At 39.0% G+C, this 21,431-nt stretch overlaps 1 protein-coding gene across 11 annotated transcripts in view; it reads left to right on the top strand.

Annotated features, from left to right (window-relative positions):
* Positions 1-21,431, top strand: part of TBC1D1 (TBC1 domain family member 1) — a 123,671-nt gene that overhangs the window by 77,064 nt on the left and 25,176 nt on the right. For 7 of the 11 annotated variants that reach the window (XM_052780264.1, XM_052780262.1, XM_052780267.1 and 4 more), the window contains 5 exons: positions 83-372; positions 2,108-2,236; positions 4,606-4,725; positions 5,906-6,045; positions 18,156-18,341. In XM_052780264.1, coding sequence (XP_052636224.1) covers positions 83-372; positions 2,108-2,236; positions 4,606-4,725; positions 5,906-6,045; positions 18,156-18,341 — 865 coding nt within the window. The remainder of the gene's footprint in view (positions 1-82; positions 373-2,107; positions 2,237-4,605; positions 4,726-5,905; positions 6,046-18,155; positions 18,342-21,431) is intronic. The other 4 variants (XM_052780268.1, XM_052780269.1, XM_052780271.1 and 1 more) reach the window with 4 other exon arrangements.

The raw sequence follows: 21,431 nt of genomic DNA, 5'->3' as shown, positions 1-21,431 counted from the left end.
ATGTGAAAAATGACATGGGACTGCAACCTCAAAGATTGATTCTAAACCTACGTATTGATAACCTTATTTTTTGCACTGCTAGGAACCGCCATTGTGTGAAAAGGAGAAAGACAGACTTCCTGCTCTTCCTACAGAAAACACTGTCAAGACCAGTGGATCAGTGTGTGATCTCTCCAGCAGTGCAGATAATTCTCCTGTTGAGCAGTCTGTTACATTACCTCAGCAAAGCTTTCGGAGGCGAGCAAACACACTGAGTCATTTGCCAACAGAAAGCCAGGAATCACTGGTACCTGTTGAAACATCGCCATCCGTTCCTCAGAGGAAACTTATGAGGTACCACTCAGTGAGCACAGAGACTCCTCACAAAAGAAAGTAAGACTTATTAAAAGCAGGCTGTGATTTCGTTTGTTGAGGGCATATTTGGGGATGATAATTGCATACCAGGTATGTCCTCTTAATGGATAAGAAATGTATTGCAGCAGTGTGTCACTCTTTGGAGGTTTGTAGGTATTCTGTTTAAAAACACTGTTATCCCTGTGTGCTCCACAGGGGAGAGAAAAACATGAGATGTGTAGTTCCACAATATGTCACAAAACTAAGTGTAAGCACAACATAGGATTGCTCCCAAGGGGTTCGATTATATTTTTGCAAGCAATATTCATTAATTTTCGTTGTTTTGATCTGCAAGCAGTATAAATAAATGCTACTTCTTGTTGTCTGTTTATAGAGAAAAATCCAGTAGCATCTGTGATGCTGAAAACCTTACTAGTTGGTGAATTCATGTGTGACTTTAAAATAACACACAAAACTGACATAAATTGCCTAATTGTTGATAGAGGTGAGGCTCCTGTCTAGCTTTTCAATGAGCCTGTGTAGATTTTACTCGCAAAAACAGGCTACTGCTTGCCTTCATGCTAATATTCTTCAAGCTATCCTCCTTCAAATGCCTGCTTCTACATCTCTAAAGTCTCCTCTTAACTTTATGGCAGTTGTCTTCCTTCCCTCTATCTGGCTTTTTCCAATTACTATGGAAACATTTCTGTCTGTAGGCTTCTGTTTTACTGCCAAAACTGCTCGTTTACGCAAGTTAGACAGTAGGAAATCTGTATGTGTTCCAGCTCATTTTTCCCTGCAGGAGGCAGGGCAGTAAAAAAAATTGCCTGAAATAGGTGATGACAGTGAAAAAAAGAGAATTATGGTATTTGAAAGGAAACATAACCTGCGTTGCCTTTTTGTCCCTTCTTTGAACCTTTTTAATTCTAAAATACTAGAATGCTTTTGTAGTACAGTTTAGGACTTGTGTTGTTGGTCCGTTGTCTTCATGAGAGTTGCCCTGATCCTTGTAGCTGCTTGTTCAATCAGTTCTTATCTTACTATAGGAATGCAGCTAGAAATTAAGTATATTTTTCACTTCCTTTGTTATTTCTATTTGGGTTTGATCATATAATTTTTAGTAAGACCTGAGTGCCTGCTCCCTCACATAACTCAAAGCAAAAAGTAATCACTGTTGCTTCCCTTTCATAGCAAATGTACAGAACCAGGGGAAATGGAAAATTTAGAAGAAAAGTATACTTAAAAGTTCTTAAAAATCACTGGAATGGTAGACTTCTAACAAGTCTTGTACATTTTATGAGTGTTTTTGAACAGCTTACCTCAATTGTTTCCAAAGTATAAATAAATTCGGTTCTTCATGTAGCATTTCACTTCTCATCCATTAGAACTCTTGATCATATGCCTGACTTTGTCATAGAAACCACGGGGAAGCTCATATGAGGGAGAAGAAAGGGGTGTGTCAGTGACAGGTTTTGGGGAGTTTAAATTTAGTCATATGCTGAAGTGCCTTGCTGAAGCCTGTAAGACTGTATTTGGGACTTTGCTGATAGGGTTAAAATGTTCAGCCTCTTACAGTTACTGCATTAACTGTGAAAAACATAGGAAATGGTTGATTTGTATATGCCAGGTTCCTTTCAAAGATTAGAGAAGGGATTTCACTTCCCCCCACCCTTTCCTCTCTTACTGTGTTTTGTTCTTTGTTCTACCTCAACTCCATCGCTCTGGTTGGAATCCCACTATATGATTTGAATGCATCTGTCGGCGAATCTAAAAGTTCTTCTGGTCAACTTGCGCGTTCTCCTACTCTAGCTCGTCTTAATCCCTCGGCTTCTTCGCCCAACTTTTTTAAATATCTAAGGCATAATTCAAGTGGAGAACAAAGTGGGCATTTTGCGCAAAAGAGGTGAGCTAGTGCCTGTACGTAGTTTGGGGTAGGGTTTTTTTAGCATGTTATAAATATGAAGCTCTATAGTGTAAATAATTTAAATAATTTAATATAGACCGATGGTGGTAGATTTTTATGGGAGAGGAACTCTTTAACTGCTCTGCTACTGAGTGTAGAGCTGCTACTTACATAATTTTTTGTTTTAATAAATGAAATTCTTTCAGACACATGGACACATGACTTTCTTTAGAGCCAGTTGCTCCAAAGCAACTTGTTGTTATGCAGCAGACAGCAGCACTGCTTAAATTGTGTGAGGGATAAGTTGCCAAGAACCTGTGATCCAGCTCACTCTGTCCCTCCTCAGTCATTCAGTTCTGTTCTGCTTTGTTCATGGTAACACAGAAACATGTTAATATTCTTTTGTGCCTGACATTAAAGGCAAATTGACTAAGTTAACTAAATGGGGCAAGAAATAGCAGGACTGTGGAGAGCCGATACAAAAACCCCACAAACAACGAAAAACCACAAACAAACAAAAAAACCAACACCCCCACTCCCCCCAAAACCAAGAACAAACAAACAAAAAACCCCAACCCACAAGCTTGTGTATTTGTCTTGGTTACTTTGAGCAATATCGAGTTATACTTCTCTGTGCCTCCTTTCTTAGAACAAAAATACATATAGAGAACATTGAGAAAAGGACATTAACCCATTGTTTCTCTGAGAACCTGAAACAAGTAGCTCCCTAAAATTCTTAACCGTGAAACCCCTTCTTAACCCCTTGAGCTAAAACTGCTTGTTTTAGCTCAAAAGGCTAATGAGACCAAATGTCCTTGGAAGCGCTGTCAACAGTCACTGGCCATTGGCAAGCAATTTTTACTGCTGTTGCTGTTTATTGTTTGGTTTTGTTCTCTTGGGTGAAGGTTTCCTGTTTCACCAAGGTGCTGATTCTTCTGATCCTGAGAAAATACTCAACTGAGAACCTTGTTTCACCAGTTCCTTCAGCTGTATTTGCTGAGTACTAACTAGCATCTCTCTTAATTTAGCTTCACCTTAGAAGTATGGTATAGCTCAGAGGAGGAAATGTGAGGCTACAATGTCCTCTTTACTCTTCATTTTAATAAGATTTACTTTAATCCTGAAGGCTAAATTCTCAAAAGTAGATTTTTCCAAGTAGATTCTGCACGTACAGTAGCAACTTCTCCTTCAATGATCATTTAAGGGTATACCTTATTGAACCTTTAAGCAGTAAGACTGAAAACTGAAATTGATAGGAATATCAAATGGGTTAATGAGTTTAAATCAATAAAGTCAAACTGCCCAATTTGATTGTATTCTGTAAGTGAAATTACAGTGTAATTGTGATGGATTTACAATGCAATTGTAAGCAAAACCTGTTTGCAGGGCACACCACGCTACAGCCTTATCTTCTTTGTGCTCAGTACCAGCTACTAAATAGCTTCACTTCATACTAGTGATTATCCCAGAGTATCCCCCCCATCCCATTCACATCTTCAGGAGACAGTGCTAAATGCCATCCAGATATATCATTATGGTTTATCAGAAGCAGTTATTTCTTAAACTTAGCTTCTCATGATTAAATTCTCCTACTCACATGTTTTTGTGTACTCTTCTGAGAAAAAGGTCTTCCAGTATCATCAGCTGAGTAATTTTCTGTGTTTTCATTTCATGCAGAAACTTTTCGTTATCTGAGTTGTTCTTACTTCCTTCTATTAACCTTCTTCTGAGTATGTTGGGGGCCTGTTATTTTAAAAGAAGGAGCAGAATTACGTTGGCCACAAGACTGTTGATGAAATTTGATTAGTACTCCTGTCTGTTGCATAAATAGAGCCACAATCCTAAATGATCAGTCAGAAGGCTCAGCTTTTAACTTAAAAGTTCCAAGTTTGTCTGAATAAAACCCTGTTAATGCTTTACAAAATGTTTTTTCCCAAAGTCTAATTTTTCATTTGCTAGCACAATGATTATCAGTGTCAGCTTTTCCTAACCTTTTCCCCCAAACTTAGTCAATCATTGAAACTGATATTTAAGTAAATGTGCAATGATAAAGTTGGCATCAGTTCCTACTAGATTAAAGGAATTTACTTGAAACATGCACTAAAAATCTTGGGATATAGATATAAAGAATAATAACTTTACTTGGAAGTACATTTATTTATATTGGAACATTTTAGTTTGCCCAAACAAATGTGTATTTCAAAGTAGCACTTTGTTAGCAGTTTTAGTTTTGACTTTGGTTTCCTTGATATTCAGGCCTTCAGGATTTAGCTGCTTTTTGTTTGAAACTTAGCAGTATGTGTTATTTTTAATTCTGTGGATTTATACTTCTTTGTTCTAAACTATACTTTTCCCAACTGCACTCTCAGCATCTCCTACCGTACTGCCTTAAGGAGAAGGCTTCATTCTTCCTCTTCTGTGCCAAATTTCTTAAAATTTCTGGCTCCTGTAGATGAAAATAACACCTCTGACTTTAGGAGCACAACAAGGTAGGGTTCTCTCTTAAAGCCTGGAGGTAAAACTGTATTTTCAAAGGTTGCTTTGTCTGAAATATTTTAAATGCTTCTCACACTTGCAAAACCTGATTTGTTCAACAGTTCACTTGCATGTATTCTGCATGTGATTGCTGTCAAAAGGATGGAGCTATCCCAGACTCTTCTCCCATTAAGACTGCAGAACTTAACCATTTTGATGTTGTAATGGTCATGCAACTTCCACCTATGTACTTCTGTGATTATTCCTGCCAAGGGACTGTATTAGCCGTTTTCAGTTAAGAGAATATACATGGTTCACCCTAAGCAATGTCAGTGTTCTCACATTGGAAGGAGAGGATGGCCTGTAAAATGCTCCTCCCAGTTGCTGCCAGAGCTATTTGAAGTTCATTTATCCCTTTCAGGTTCAACAGAAACTCATGCAACCATTTAGCCAATGGCTGGAATAAAGCAATGAATAGTTTAAAGATGTAATGAGTGAAAGTTATTAGTGGGATTTTTAACAGGAAAGCAGCATTGCTGTTCACTATTTCATTTAATATTCTGAATAAAACCTCTCTCTGTAGTTTGTGGATTGCATCAAAGGAGTAACATCCAAGGTTCCTGGACACTGTTCCTGAGTTTGTTGCTTATTTCAGATGGTGACTTGTGGACACAAAGGTTGAAAATTTTGCTCCAGGTCTGTGTTGTGAGGGAATAGATTACATACCCAGTTCACAGAAGGTTGGAAGTTTAGTTGGTGTTTATAAAGCTCCTTGATGTGTGCTGATAAAAAGCATCAGCAGTTCTTTGTGTCTCCTATGAATAATCGCTAGATCTTGTGGATGGCATTTAAATAGCAGTGGTAAAGATACATTATGGTGTATGTGTCTTTAATGCGTTGTGTTTACTACACTGCTGCAAAGCAAGCTGAAAATTAATTAAAACTGAAGAAAGCAGAATGCACAGAGCTGCCATCCCGTTTTGATGACCCTGAGTGATGTTTGCAGCTTTGTATAAGCCTGCTGCCACAAAGCAAGCTTCACCTACCTAACACTTAAGAGCTTGACCCAGCATATGCACAGCACACTGCACCCCTTAGTTGATGGTTTGTGTTGTATTCACTGAAGACTTTGTCACTGTTAGTAGCAGATTCAGGTAACCTACTCACAAGCCACTCTGTGTTCTGCAATTTTAGCGACTACGAATCCAAACACAGCCAGCAGGCCATTGGTGCGGATAGCCCTGTAAGGACTCGACGGCATTCATGGAGGCAACAGATATTCCTGCGAGTGGCAACCCCTCAGAAAACATGTGATTCTCCCAGCCGATATGATGGTAAAGTCTGTGTTAATTTGTTCCCATGAACATTGTTGGTGGATGTAGTCTGTGAAGTGTGGATCATTTTGTCCACCGAGTGGACATACTTGCCCAGTGCTCTGTTTGTCCTGCCTTTGCAGTTTCCCACCTACTTTTTGGTCATGCCAAGCTCATCAGCTGTTGAGTTTTTATTTTTCAGCTTCTTGCCTAACATAGTTCCGATTGTGTCAAATTAACTAACCAGAGAAGAAATTATTTTTATGTGTACTATTTTAATGAGTTCTGGGGAAAAAATGTATCACCAAGTATTGCTCTGAAGAAAAGGTGATGCTTCTGTTTCGTCTTTCCATGCTGGAGTATAGAACTATGGGCTAGAAAAATCCAGGCCTAGCAGAAGAAATTAAATTTCTTTTATGAGCTCAGGTGAGTTCTGTAGTGTGTACTTCATACCAGACTGAATTGGACCTCATGTATGCTGCTCCAGTCTGTGACATTTGCCACTTGAGCCATAGTTATCCACTGTTCTCGTATTTATTTCCTGAAATTCTGCAGAGCTAAAGAACCACAGACTAGAAAAAAAATCACTGTACATGAGCATGTGGGTGCATCATTTTATGCATCTCACTTTATCTGAGTCAGATAGTACAGCACATGCTAAGGCCAAGAATGCCTCAGAGAAGCTTGTGACTGCAGATAATGGTCTCTTGCTCACTAAAGTTTGAATTTCACAGCATGAGCTCTGCAAGCTCTACCTTCTAACTGATCTCTAAGGCCATTGTATAAGAAATAAGAAAAAGTATAAGGGAACAGGAGGGAACAGTACATTACAGTAAATGTAGTAAAAAGTAACCATCTTAATGTCACCGAGACATTTTTCTTGCATCTTAAAGAGAGACCTTGATTAACTGGACACAGCACATAACAAAAGTGTTTCTGTTGTTAATGCATTGCTTGCAAGGTAATTTGACTGACAATGGGGTAAGCTGTATATGGGCATAGATGCCTCTCAAATTTAGTGTACTTCAAAACAAAGTGATCTCAAGAGCATGTTGTATAAACATACATGTGAAATGCTGTCCTATACTTCAACGCATATGAAGGAGCTGTTCAACCTCAGCTGTTCTGTGAAGCTACTGTTTTTGCAGGTTTGATGTATCTTTTTGTGACTGGAAATAGTCTTATTTGTTTTTGAAAGCCACAGAACCTTCCCATATTAAATAGGAAAAAAACACCTAAATTGCCTATCCAAGCATTTCCTCTGAGGTGTAATAGCTGCAAGATAAAATCTCAACAACCTACAACTGGATAAGCAGAATAGTTGGAGAAACAAGTGTGGCCAAAATGGAAAACAGGAAGTGCTATTAATAGGAGGACCAATTTAAAATATCTGGCCTTTTTCTTCACTTTTGTTTTCTTTGTCTGTTTTTGTTCCAATGTACATATTCAATTTATGAACAGAGGGAGAAAACTCAGAGTTAAGGGGGTTTTTTTATTCATAACAAGTATTGGGTTTTTCTGTTTGGATTTTCATGCATCTCCTGGAACATTTCTGGCAGCAAAGGATAGTCATTCATGATCCAGTCTCTGTAGCCTTTAAGAGGGCTGCTGTACAGATGATATTACATTGGACTCACCACAACAGTTAACTTAGTAACCTCTGTAGTGCCAAAGTAAATGTAACTAGCTATCATTCATCATCTTGTTCCTCTTTCTTTCATATTCTCTCAAGGAGAAGCAGCACATGCAGTGGAGTTTATTGATTTTAAAAGTTACCTGTACTTCCTTTTTTTTTTTTTTAAAAAAAAAAAAAGCCTTCCTCGCTCTTTTTAGACTGATTTCCTTTGGAAAAAGAATTTATGTGAGTAGCTGATATATCACCAAAAGATCAGTTTCAGCCAGATTAGACAGAGGACAAAGAAGGTTTTAAAGATAACATGTTTTGCCACGTTCTGCAAAAGTAAGCATGAAGAGAGGGAAACAAGGGAACATTCATGAGTTTCCCTTTATAGACTGCCACTCCACTGAGCAATTTCTCCATTCAAGTGCAATATCCCACACACCATTCCAGGGTACTCTGCAGGAAAGCAGTAAGGAAAAAGGCTAGGGATTTTTTTACAAGTTAGTAAGTCAGAAAACCAAGAGACCCAGAGCTCTGTGAGTCAGAGATGATGAAGTTTTTCAAGCTTAGCATAGGCTGCTTTACTAAACTTTGTATTAAATGTGAAATCCATCAGTATGCCTGAACTACGTGTTGCTTTGACCACGTGTGGGCAGGCACTGTCAACAAAATGAAACTGCTTTGTGGCTGTAACTTCTTTGGGTTGTAATCAGTAAATATGCATGTGTAAGATGTCACAAGAAATAGGGACAACTTTAAGTGTTATACACACAGAAAGATCCGGATTCTGACATTTGTGATTCCATTTGTATAGGCAAGTGGTGAGCTGAATCTCAAGATGCATCATGTTCGTTGCCACTCTCTGTTGATTAACACAGCAGGATATGAAGGTGTATGTACTAAAAGTTAAAAAAAAAAAAAAAGAAAAGAAAACCCAGATAACTGGTACATAGCTTTTGCAGAAATTTTGAGCTTAATCTTATGAGGCTCTGAACTTGAGAGATGCCTAGTGTTCTGAGTTACCACGTGAAGCTGACAGCACTTTGAGTCCCCCTGTCTTGTACTTCTGGATCCTTTACTTCTTTAGGAGGTGCTCATAAGTAGTTTGAGCTAAAACTTCATTTCCTGTAGCTCAGCTGGAGAGACATGATTGCTGGCTGTGCTTTGTTGGTTGCATCATGTATTACCAGGCAGAGCACACTGTTTTGCAGACACCATTATTTAAAAGGAGGGTTTTCTTATAAGTGAAGGAGGGTGTTCATTTCTTACTAGTTCAGGAGTAAAATGAAAAACAGTCCCAAATCAGTAGAGTTAAAAAAAATATATTGCAGATAGATACACTAGAAAGCCAATTTTTTCTTGCCAGTTGAGATTCCTGCCTTGCCTGATGACTGGACTCAATTCAGCCACGCTCAGGCAAGGAGAGTGCTCTGAGACAACAGAAAGCCTCGGGTACAGGAAACCATTACTTTCAGTTGTTACAGGAGCAATGTCTCATGTGCAGGCCCTCCTCCAGCCACCTCCTGCTTGTGGGTGCTGCCGCTTTCCCCTTTCCCCACTATTTTCCCCTGCTTCTGTACATAACTTTACCATGAAGCACATTGGAGAAGCATTACGCAATTTGCTGCCTGACAGGACAGCCTGGTGATCTCTGGTGAGCCTGAAGATGAGGCTGATCTCCAGTTTGGAGATCTAGAAAGGATTTTCTGCATAGGTGAAATGATCTGTAGGTATTTTTATTGCTTTCCAGATGGTAGCTGGAGGTTTGCAGGGTTGAAGTATGTTAGTTCTACAGTAGCAAGCTACAGTTCAAATGTCCAACCTCATCTCCTGCTATTCGCTACTTCCCGGGGAATGGTTGTGCTGCTGCAGGTGCTGTGGAGCACTGGGGGGCAGCGTTTCTCTCAACACCACCTTGAGATACACTCAGTGACTTGTCCTCCGATATTTTTCTTTTTTATTTATTTGTGGGGGTGGAATGAGTGTTGTATCCTGCAAAGTGGAGAGATGGAAAAAGAGAAGCACAGGTCACTTACAAAATGGATCACACTTTGATCTGTTACAATACTATATTTCTTTTGAACGAAGGTTTTCATTGATCTCTTTTTCTAAAGCTTTTTTGGCCTGTTTTCTTTATATGAGTACACAAAATTCACTCTGGCTTTCCCACTCACTGTCTTAAACACTCTAAGTAGTAACAGTGTTTCTTCAGTTTGTTGATTTTTACCTTTATACCTGCCCACGCTACTTGCAGCCAGATCTTCATACTTCTAGTAGAGTCTCTCTAACAAGAGCCATATTCTGTGGCTATGCAAATGATTTAGGACTTCTAGTTCTCTGTCTTGGCTGGTAAAAAGGTGAAGGGAACAACTTGGTGATCATTTTAAACTAGCTGAAGTATGGGCTCACTCAAAAAAGGTGATTAGTTTTCAATTGGATCAGTTTTCTAGTCCCGCTCACAGTATTAGACAAGCACTATAGCAGGCACAGGGAGGCAGACAGGGACATGTGTCTGGAAGCTGAGGGTGGGTGCTCTTACTCTGTTGAGGAGCAGGACACACTTAGATCAGTGCAGAGTGATCATGAAACTTCACCTTGCACTGCAGTGCAGCAGGATATTTGCATACTTTTATTCAGCATCTACAAATCTCTGTGCAGTGGACTTTTCACTACAATTTTCACATATTGACTGTTCAGAATTGGTCATAGTGGGAGAACTGTTTTGCCGATTGTCAGAAACTCCCAAGAGAGTAAACTCAAGTGCTAGATTTAGAGGCAGTGTGAATGGTTTTCTGAAGTAAATGGTGGGAAAGTGATAGTGCTTGTGATGAGCTTTCTTGCTGTGGGAAGTGTGTTGGCAGTAGACAGCAAGATTTTTATAACAGCTGTGTCAGTTTTAGGTTGGAGAATGGGTGATTTGCTTTAGGTGGGCAGTGGTGTGGAGTTACATGTTGAACAGTGAAAGAAATGGCAATTTGGAGGAATGAGGTGCTTGGTATTGCTTAGCAGTACTCAGAAAATAGATTCAGATGAAAAAAAGGAACTTTAGCCAGAACAACTATGTAGTATTTTACAACCTGACTTGCAGAAAAAAATTCTTCTAGAAAGTACAAGTATCTCTGTTCAGGAAAAAAAAAATTGACTCATTCATTAAAATGAATTGGGTTTTAGTCTCTGGCAGACAGAGGTAGCAAACTGTTAAATTCAAAGTGCTGAAGAAAAGTTTGGATTTGAAGAACTGTTATTCTTAAAACCAGTTGTAGTTAGCACCTAACTATCTGCTTATGCGCTTTGTGGTGAGGGTTATATCTCTTCCATTATTTAAGCTAAAATATTTTTTAAATCATTTTGTAGTAGTATTGCAAATATTGTAAACTGTTGCTTTAGCATTCTGTACTTAGAATGTTTGCGGTGTAAATTATTTGTAATGCATCCTCCAATACTGTTTTAATGGTTCTTTTTTAGCAGCAAAATTATTATTAATTAACTAATGACTAGCTTTGTAAATGCTGTAATAAAGCCAGTTGGTTAGAATTGATTACTAAGTTTGTCTCAGAGCGAATATATACTCATAATCTTGATTTGCAGCATAGGAGCTTGGCTATAAGCAGTTAAGTATCACACATAATGTGTGACGGCTTCTGTGCCCATTGAAATACCAGGGCATTCATTTCTAGGGGCTTGATAATATTAGTAAATGGGCTGAATTTGGAGGTAGTGATTACTTTTTAAGAAGCTCTTGGCTTTAAAAGAAAAATCTAACTCTAAAGCATCTCTCAGAGCTGATTTTAATCAACCATATTGAAATACACAATTTTTCAAGAATTCCTTATTCAGCCACTGTATGTCAGACTAGAAGAACTTGTTGCTTCTTGTGGTTTCATATCTGAAGCTTTCTGGTAACAGAAGACTCCTGGTAATGGTACCATACTTGGTTATGAAATCAAATACTCCAGACATCTGTGTAAAAAAAAAAAAAAAAAAAAAAAAGGAATATTATATCCTTGGTTATAGAAGTTTGCAGTTCCTCTTTAATTTTGTATCATGTTGTACTACCTGAATGGAAAATCTGAAGAGGACTAACTAAGGATGTTGTGAAAGTCCTTTCTTTTGGGCAATTTAATCTTACGTGACTGTAAAGATTCTCTTGTTTGTTTGCTAAGCTGAATTTTGGAGTGTTTAAAATGCAACAAAGAAAAACAGTGTAATTCAGAAATTAAAATGCTTAATGGAATTCTTCCTTCCACATTCTCCCCATATCTTGTCTGACTTCTTAACCCTGGAGAGCAGATGTGACTGGTAAACACTGCAGAGAGCCATGTGTAACCAACTCCATAGTGAGGATGACAGTAATGCATTCTAATTGAGTCTCCTCCCTATTAGCTTCCTATAAAAATAAAACAAGCCCTTCTTTTCTACGTGAAGTGTTGCAGCTTCTAGTCAAAGATGAATCTTGTTATCTTGTTTTTGGTATTTGAGGTTGGTTAGACTAAGTGCTTCTGAAAGAATGTTTTTAAAATTTAGGCTTTTAGGTGGGTTTGTCACTTCTGTTGTTTTTTACTTTGTGTGTGTGGTTTCTCTTAGTGGGTTTCCTTTTTTTCTTCTTGTTTTTGGAAAGCCTTGTTTAATACTGAGGTTGATTGAAGGAGAAACTATTGATCAATTAAGATTTTTTCTAGTCAATTACAAATGAAATTTCAAAAAAAAATACGGTTTAAGGCAACATTTTAATAACTCACTGTTGGAATACTTTAATGTCCTCCCATAGGTCCCAGCAAACGCACTATTTCATTGTAGCTTCTTCTGGAGCTAATGAAATTTCCTGTTCGAACTACCAGTCAAATACTGTCTGTTTTAGTTACGACTGCAGTCATTCACCAGCTTTTCATTTACAAACTTCCTTTAGTGTGGTCCATGGTAGTAATATACCATGATACTTTCTTCGTAATCTTTTGTACTTTGTTTTGTGTTTCATCTTTGCACATGAGAGTTTTGTATAATGCATTTTTTGATCCTTTTGGAGTGTAGGGATGCTCTGCTGTTTAGGATTGAAGTGCTGCCACGTGAAGCCAAAGAGCTGAGTATAAATGAATGAATCTGCTGTACAAATTCCATCTTGGTCCGTTGTTCCTATTGGCCTCATCCTTTCTTGGGTAGTGTAAGTGTGTGGTGGGTTGACCCTGGCTGGATGCCAGGTGCCCACCAAAGCCGCTCTATCACTCCTCCCTCCTCAGGTGGACAGGGGAGAGAAAATATAACAAAGGGCTCGTGGGTCGAGATAAGAACAGGGAGAGATCACTCAACCAATTACCATCACGGGCAAAACAGACTCGACTTGGGGAAAATTAACTTAATTATTGCCAAATCAACCAGAGTAGGGTAATGAGAAATAAAACCAAATCTCAAAACACCTTCTCTCCACCCCTCCCTTCTTCCCGGACACAGCTTCACTCCCGGATTCTCTACCTACTCCTCCAGCAGCGCAGGGGGACGGGGAATGGGGGTTGTGATCAGTCCATCACATGTTGTCTCTGCTGCTTTATCCTCTTCAGGGGCAGGACTCCTCACACTCTTCCCCTGCTCCAGTGTGGGGTCCCTCCCACAGGAGACAGTCCTCCACAAACTGCTCCAGCGTGGGTCCCTTCCACGGGCTGCAGTCCTTCAGGCACAGACTGCTCCAGCGTGGGTCCCCGACGGGGTCACAAGTCCTTCCAGAAAACCTGCTCCGTGGGCTCCTCTGTCCACAGTTCCGCAGGTCCTGCCAGGAGCCTGCTCCAGCGCGGGGTTCCCACGGGGTCACAGCCTCCTTCAGGCATCCACTTGCTCCAGCGTGGGGTCCTCCACGGGCTGCAGGTGGATATCTGCTCCACCGTGGAGCTCCGTGGGCTGCAGGGGACAGCCTGCCTCACCATGGTCTTCCCCACAGGCTGCAGGGGAATCTCTGCTCTGGCGCCTGGAGCACCTCCTCCCCTCCTTCTTCACTGACCTTGGTGTCTGCAGGGTTGTTTCTCTCACAGACTCTCACTCCTCTCTCCAGCTGCAGTTTCTGTGCCCACTGCAACTTTTTTTCCCTTCTTAAATCTGTTATCCCAGAGGCACTACCACTGTCACTGATGGGCTTGGCCTTGGCCAGCGATGGGTCCATCTTGGAGCCGGCTGGCATTGGCTCTGTCGGACATAGGGGAAGCTTCTAGCAGCTTCTCACAGAAGCCAGCCCTGTAACCGCCTCCGCTACCAAAACCTTGCCACACAAACCCAATACAAAGTGGTGGGAGCATCAGAGCAGTGCTTTTGAGGTACGTATGGATGCATTAGTACATTTATGCAACATTTCCATCTGCTTCATGGGCAGTTTCATCTGCAGTTCATTACCTTGCAGAAGTTCTTACAAGCACAGGAAAGCTGGTGGCTTTCCCAGTGAAGTACACTGTTTCTGGAGGAATACTTAGTTTGGACCCACAGATTTGTAGGAGTGCATTGCGCAGAAGAGTAATTCTGAAGGGTAGTCCAAGTATGAACTTTAAATGGAAAATAACCTGTGTATTGATAAAATATAATAATAGTTATTGAGTCAACTTGTCCAATCCTGAACCTTAAAGAGTAGAAGTGTGGTAGGCTTGTAGAAGTACCACGTATGGAGGTAGAATTTTATATGGAAGCTGCAGGGAATGGAGCAACATATTTGAAAGGAGTACAGGTCAAATGTGGAATAGGAGTCAACAAGAGCTGACAAGGTTGGCAGATGAGGTTGGCAGATGAACAGGGAAGCAGTCTTTCAGTGTGTGCTGAAGTGTTCAGGTCCTGCTTAAGTGCACTTACTATTCTCATAAAAGTTTTGAAGGCTTCACATTACTTGGATTTTAACACATGGCAGTTTGATTCAGTGGAATGTGAGCTCCCGGTTACGTTCAGTTGAATTGCTCTACTATTTATCTTTGCTTTCTCTGCTGTCCTCCGGGTCATTTGTGCGTAATAATGAAATACTCAGTTTGTTGTTACAGTATTTCTACTGTTGTCTGTTCTGGATCTGGAAGCCGGATGGCATGTCTGTTGATCACCTTGTTGTATATTCATGGACATGGGTTAGTGTTGACTTACCAAATGTCTGGTTTTTTACTTTGCTTTGAGAGATTACCTGCACATCCCACCTCCCTGCCCTCCTTTACCAGCCAAACAGCTGATGCAACTCTGCAAACTTTAGACAGGCCGCCTGAGCAGTTAAACAGGTTCATTTTGGTTTCTATACATCCTGCCACATGCCAGCATGGGGGTGGGAGGGAAGGCCGGTTGTGAATGTGTTGTGCTTTATCAGAGTAGACTTCAGACTTTCTGTTAAATGTCCACAAGTGATAAGAAGAAAGAAAGAAAGAAAAGATAGAAAAGGAGCACCAATTTGGAATGCAAAATCAAGCCTAGGACTCTTCCACAGAGGAATTAAGAGGTAGGGTTGATAATCATAATTGTTCAGCCTGTAGAATTTTATAACCTTTCTGTTTTCTTTTATAGCCTTAAGCATTGTGAGTTAAATTTCTTTTAGTGAATCCTGATCTTACCAGATTAGTAATAGACAAGAAATTTTCAGCCTAAATAGAAGCAGGACCATGGTCTTGAGTAATTAATGCTTTGCAGTTGTTCGGGTGTTGCCACAGTTTGATCACTGGAGGATGATAAGGGAGTAACATTTCCAATAAATTAGAAGGTGATCCTTTGTTAAGTTGGTACTTGAAGACCAATCCACAAAATTTGCACTGAGAAAGTAGAATGTGTATGGTAAAGACAGGAAGATTCTAGGCATTGGATATGTTCATTCTTGCTTTAGGAATGCAATGCGTTTAATCCATTTCCTTGCGTGTGTTTTGCCAGCCTGTTTTGGGGGGCAAGTAGGTAACCATAAACCGTCCCTGTAGATAGTCTGGTATTTTCTAACACATACGTGCATATATAAATATGTAAAACCAGAATACATACCTGACTCTAAAAGAGATTCATAAACCACTGAGAGGATGTGTAGGCTGAGAAGAGATTTGTTTCCCCCAAGATGTGTGTGCATTCTATATTGGATGCTATAAGAATGTAATAAGAAGTGAATAGACTGCAGATAGCATACAGTAGATGTGGGTGTTCCTCTCTGTATCACTTTTAGTTTTTGCATTGATGTTTGGTGACTGTTTACATTAATTTCTCTTTCTTACGGTGGTGGTGTTTTGTGCATGTAATGCAGCCTTAGAGGAAATGAACAACTTTCCTTGAAGATGGTCTTTTTATTTTTTTTTAAGTTTATTATTTTATTCAAGCAAATTAAGCTAGTTCTACCAGCATTATCCTTAAGAGCATTTCCCTTATAAAGTTGTCTTAATATGCACTAAGAAAAATTGGGATGAAAGCTACTATATGTAGTCACTCTACATAAAAAATGTACAGAACACTGTTGACAGTATAGTATGTGCATCAGAAACAACAATCAAATCAAAATAATCTTTCTTTCATTGTCAACAAAGTTGAGAATTATCAAGTGTGTGTTTCTTCTCCACCTGGTGACATTTACCTAACCTCTTTTATAATGGCAGATCTTAGCCCACAGAAGTCTTTCCATGTACCTGTAAAGAAAAAGATTAAATGAATGTTTCCCAGTTTCTTTTAAGGGATATAATATTTCTTCATTGTATTGATGTTTTTCATAACCAGCTGTATTTCTGAATGCATCTGTCAGGGTTTCCTACTTCTCTTTGTAACAAATTGTGATTGCCATTAAAGTGTTGCATTTTTGTCCTTTGCCTAATTCTCATTCCCATGAAGTTTGTTGTTCTCTGAAATGCTGTAGATACCTGAAGTGTGGCTATCCGCACTTATATCCAGAGTGCAAATTTGTAAAGGTTTAATTTGTTCTGCTAGCTGAAAATGTTGCATTTATTTTTATATGTATATTTTAGCCCTTGAATTTAACTGTGATAACAAGCAAATAAATGTTGTATAAGGAAACAGGTGGTATTTGGATGCACCCTATTTGTCTCTGACTCCTTGAGAGGAAAAGATTGACAGTGGCAAAACTTAGAAAACCAGAAGCCAACAGCTGTGAACGTTTCCATTCTTACTTAGTCATCTGAGCTCAGTTGTGTGAGTGCCTTTGAACAAACAAGAAAAGAATAGCTGTATATGAACCATGTGAGTCAATATATGGTAGCATTCTGAGCAGAATTTGAAGGGGTGAAAACCTGCATATTTTGTTAGTTTTTAGAGATGAAATGTGTGTGTTTAATTCAAAATCCTTATCACTATGCTAGGCAATGATAAAGAAATGGACCACTGAGCTGCCTTCAGAATAATTGTTTCAGGAATGCCCCTTCTCCAGGAGCTATTTGAAATAGCATGCACAGATGTACTTCTCCTTGGCTGGAGAGTCCTGGGAATGGTTTTTGTTGCACTGATTTTAAAGCATTTTTTTGCATGTATGACTGGTCAGCTTGTCCTCGGGGAGACATTTCACAGCCATTCTGTTTGGCAGAAGGAGAAGTGCTGTTGCAATGGCTTTTCGTTTGGGATTCGGTAGGAAGAGATGGGTGGTTTTGACCATTCATTTTAAAGGTGGTGAATTGAGTAATTTGTCTTCTAGGTACAGGTTATATCAAAGACTACTGAGTCTTCAAAGCAGCTGTATAAAACAACAAAATTAAGTGATACTATAGCAGGGGTTAAGAAAACAAAGTGTAGGAACTTAGGCTTCTTATGTTGAGAACTTGATTAAAAACAATGCTGTTTACCCTTTCTCCAAAAAGAAAAGATTTTTCAATTTGCCTGAGACTTTTTGTAATTTTCCCTTATTTTTTTTAGTGTTTTCAGTCTTCTTAGAATTACCTTGCATGCTTGACAAAAAGATACATTTTGTGTTAGACTAGCTGAAGCTAAAAGAAAAAGTGCAGAAGGTTATGGTATGGTTAAAAATTAGAAGTGAGAGCAAACACGTCTTAGGTGCCTGTCTCCTTTCTGCATGTTTACTTTAAGAACTGGTAATAATCCCATTGTATGGCCTTAGGGGGTGTTGTGTTTGTGCAGCTAAGGGTGTGTGTTTTCTTTGTTAAACACAGTTTAGAGATTATTCTTTAAATTATGTGGGTGCTATATTTGATTTGATCTGCTATTTGAATAATGGCAGGTTTCAGCTGTAGGTTGTATTTTTTGCAATTTCTCAAACTTGCCTTTGCCTTTTAGTTCTGTCCTTGTAAAGCTGTAATTGGCAAGCCATGGTCTTGGTGTATGGTACAATGTTTTTATCAGGTTATAGAAAAAAAAAGTTCCAGGCTTTGGCCCACATGATTCTTACTCAGAAGCAGGTTGTAAATCTGCTTGAAACTGTCATCTGGGAAGCCTTGCTTGGTATTACCTCCTATATATGTGTGTATATGTGTGCGTGTGTAGATATGTATGTATATATTTGCAAGCTTTCAAAATGTGTCCCTTCACTCACCTATTAATGAAATGTTAAGTAGTTCACAACACCTTCTCTCTTTTAAAGATTACCCCGAATTGGGAGAACTTCCACCCAGATCCCCACTGGAACCAGTGTGTGAAGATGGCCCTTTTGGGCCACTGAAAGAAGAAAGGAAACGAACACCCCGTGAGCTTCGCGAGTTGTGGAAGAAAGCCATTATTCAGCAGATACTGCTCCTCAGAATGGAGAAAGAAAACCAGAAGTTACAAGGTTGGTGAAGTTCTTGATTACACCCTACTGCAATACAAGTTCACTCTTTGGCTTGCTCTGTGGCCTTGGCAGTGGTTTGGACCAAGCCTTAATGAAACATTTTAGGAACATATAGGTAAATCAGTTTAGCAGCATCTCCCTCAGCTCTCATTAGTGTAGGTGACAATTTAGACTTATTTTTTTATCACTTCACCTTATTATTTGTTGGCTTGATCTTAATTGGTACTCTTTTAGTTTTACCATGGCTGGGGTTTTTTAGTCTGCTGTCTAGAAGCTCTGACAAGGAATTCAGCGCAATCGCTATCATGAACTGAATTCTTTTCTACATCCGCATCCATAGGTCATTGTCTATGTATTGGTCATTGCAACATCCTGTTTAGCCAGTCTTGAAGTTGAATTGAAGTTCTTAAGGTGCTGGTTGTGGACTTGAAACTATGGGTGCCTGCAGTAGCACACACACTGTGCAAGCAAGGTTTGTATAGAGTAATAATGACTTAGATCAGTCAGAAGGGTGATGAGAAGGAGCTTGAGAAACTGGAATTTGCAGTTGTTCTTAACCAAAATTTTTTTGTGGATGAATGCATAGCTGCAACAAATCCGTTGTGGTGGCAATTTTTACATATAAAATGCAGCTGATTAAGAATACACATTTTATTGTGGCAGCTGCATACAGAATCACAAGTGATTGCCCTTGAGAGCTGTTCCTTTGAAGAGATGAATGATGAGGACAGAAATGTTTATCTGGATGATTTTAGACGTTCAGGAAGGGAGCAGGCACCTGGATCCTCAAGAGGTGAGGTACCTGGCATGAAAATAGCAATTCTTCTTTTCCTTTGTGTAAACTTGAGGAAGGATTGTCTTCCAGGAAGAAGAACTGTGTAGAGAAAGGGCCCAGCCATGTGGAAAGGTCAGTATACCAAACATGAAATCCTTCTTTAAACTTGGGCTAAGACTCACGACTGGAAGGAGAAGACACCTCTCTGAGATGTTGTATAAGGCCTCCCAGAACACTTAGTCCACCTGTAGGCTATTTGCTCCTAGTAGTACAGCTCTCCTATTTCAACCCTGATATCTGAAGAACACCTGATACCTGAATTTCATAAGAACCCTACAGGTGACAGCCGTGTTCCCAGTGAATGTACTTGCTAATCCAGTAAAATAAAATACAGCAGTGGATACCAGGTATACAATTCCCTTGGCTAAGGGGCCAAGACCTGGGGAAAGAGGTACTGAGAGCAATGATTTATACAATCCCTTCAACTTAGAGCAGTGCTGTCATAAATAAGCTCCTATCAAGTCATTCTGTAGCTTGGAATTTTTATGGAACCTAGCATTTAGAAATTAATTTTCTCTGTTTTGTATATTTATATTCCTGATTTTATTTTTTAAATCCTCTTGTATTCAAGTTATCAGAATCTACAGCCTGCAGTCAAGTTTTTGGCAACTGCAGGACATTAATATCCATAAAAATTTTAACAAGTTTAATCAGATGCTCCAATTTTGTCTGCCCAAAAGAAACAATTGCAAAGCCATCACAAATTCACTAAGATGAGCATGTCTAAAGCTAGTTATTGAATGAATGAGACGGGTGTTGGCATGATTGAAGACCCAGGCTGTGCTGTATGCACTGTGGAGTAAGGAAGTTGTCCTAGGTAGCTGCTGCATTAAGAGCTCAGATGGTGAGACAGTACTTGAAAAAACAGATGACTATGCTGCAGTGAGCACAGCTTTGTAATGTAATGCCACATGTTCTGATGCTTTTGTCTCTGGGAAGTAAAACCAAATATTTTACATGCAGGAATAATTCTCAGAGTACTACTGTGTAATACTGAACAAAATATTAAATGTACAGTATGTTGCATCTTTACTGATAATGCTTAAGTGTGATATTGGGAATTCGGTAGTGTCAGTATCTAAACTTGTTGATAAAGACATTTTCTCTCCTCAGTCCTTACATGTCATTCCCACTGTCACATTTTTGCACATGGCATAAGAAAATTGAATAAAGCAGAAAAGTCTGAAAAGACTGGAAAGTTGCCAAGCACCAGAAAACACTTGTTTGCAAAAGACAGAACATTGAAAGATTTCTCTGAGTTTGTTTTCATATAAGCTGAAACTTAAATGCCATTTATAAGTTATCTCCATACAATGCTACCTGTGTTTTAAGGGTTTTTTTTAATACTCTAATATATAAATATGTTGTATTTGACCTGAAGAAAATGTGAAGAAGTTGACAAAGAATTTAGATAGACAATCACTTTCAGTGTGGACACACAAGTCAGTGCTTGTATTTACATGGGTCTATGGTTAAACACTGAATATAATCTACAGGGAAAAATCAAAAGCAACAAGAAACCAGGAATAAAAAAAACCCTAAGGAGTAAAATTAAGCTACAGGTGTCTGTATCAGGATGCGTAAAGCATGTGTCAGTACATGTGCAGCCAAAATAATGTTTTAAAATGAAATACACTACTTTGAAGTGAAAAGTCAAAAACTAAATTAGAAAATGTCAAAAATAAATACTATGAGGTCCAGATCTTGCAAACACTTAGGTAACATCATAACTCACATGAATAACCTCACTGAATGAAATCATTAACATGTGAAAGCAACTACAGGATAAGGAAGAAAGGTGGACCCTTCCCAAATATAAACAGTTCTTTTCTTTTTCCATTTTTAAAATCTAGAATCTTGTTTTAGCCAGTGGGAGTACAGGACAAGCTAACCCTTTGCGACTTTTAGAATTTGATAATCTAATAAACCTTAATTGCAGATACAGATCTCAGAACAAGATGAGCTTAGTGTGTTGGCTATTTTAGTGCCATTGTGGGCCATGTAAATTTCAAGTGATTTTTAACTATTTAGTAAATTTATATAAACAAGTTGAACATACAAACAATGGAGAGTTAAACTAACAAAAGATAACATCCTTTTAACATAGATTGTCTCAAGACTGTAATGCATAGGAGTGTGATTTTGTGAGTTCATACTGTGAAATCATTAAAACTAGCAGTAGACTTATGATGTATGGCAGAATGTCCTCAAAATGAGAGTATCTTGTTAGCATTACAGTAACGCATCATCACAAC

This window comes from Harpia harpyja, chromosome 2 (genome assembly GCF_026419915.1).
Source record: "Harpia harpyja isolate bHarHar1 chromosome 2, bHarHar1 primary haplotype, whole genome shotgun sequence".
NCBI classification, from domain to species: Eukaryota; Metazoa; Chordata; class Aves; order Accipitriformes; family Accipitridae; genus Harpia; species Harpia harpyja.
Note: the sequence above shows the minus strand (reverse complement) of the source record. Positions and strands in the feature narration are given on the sequence as shown.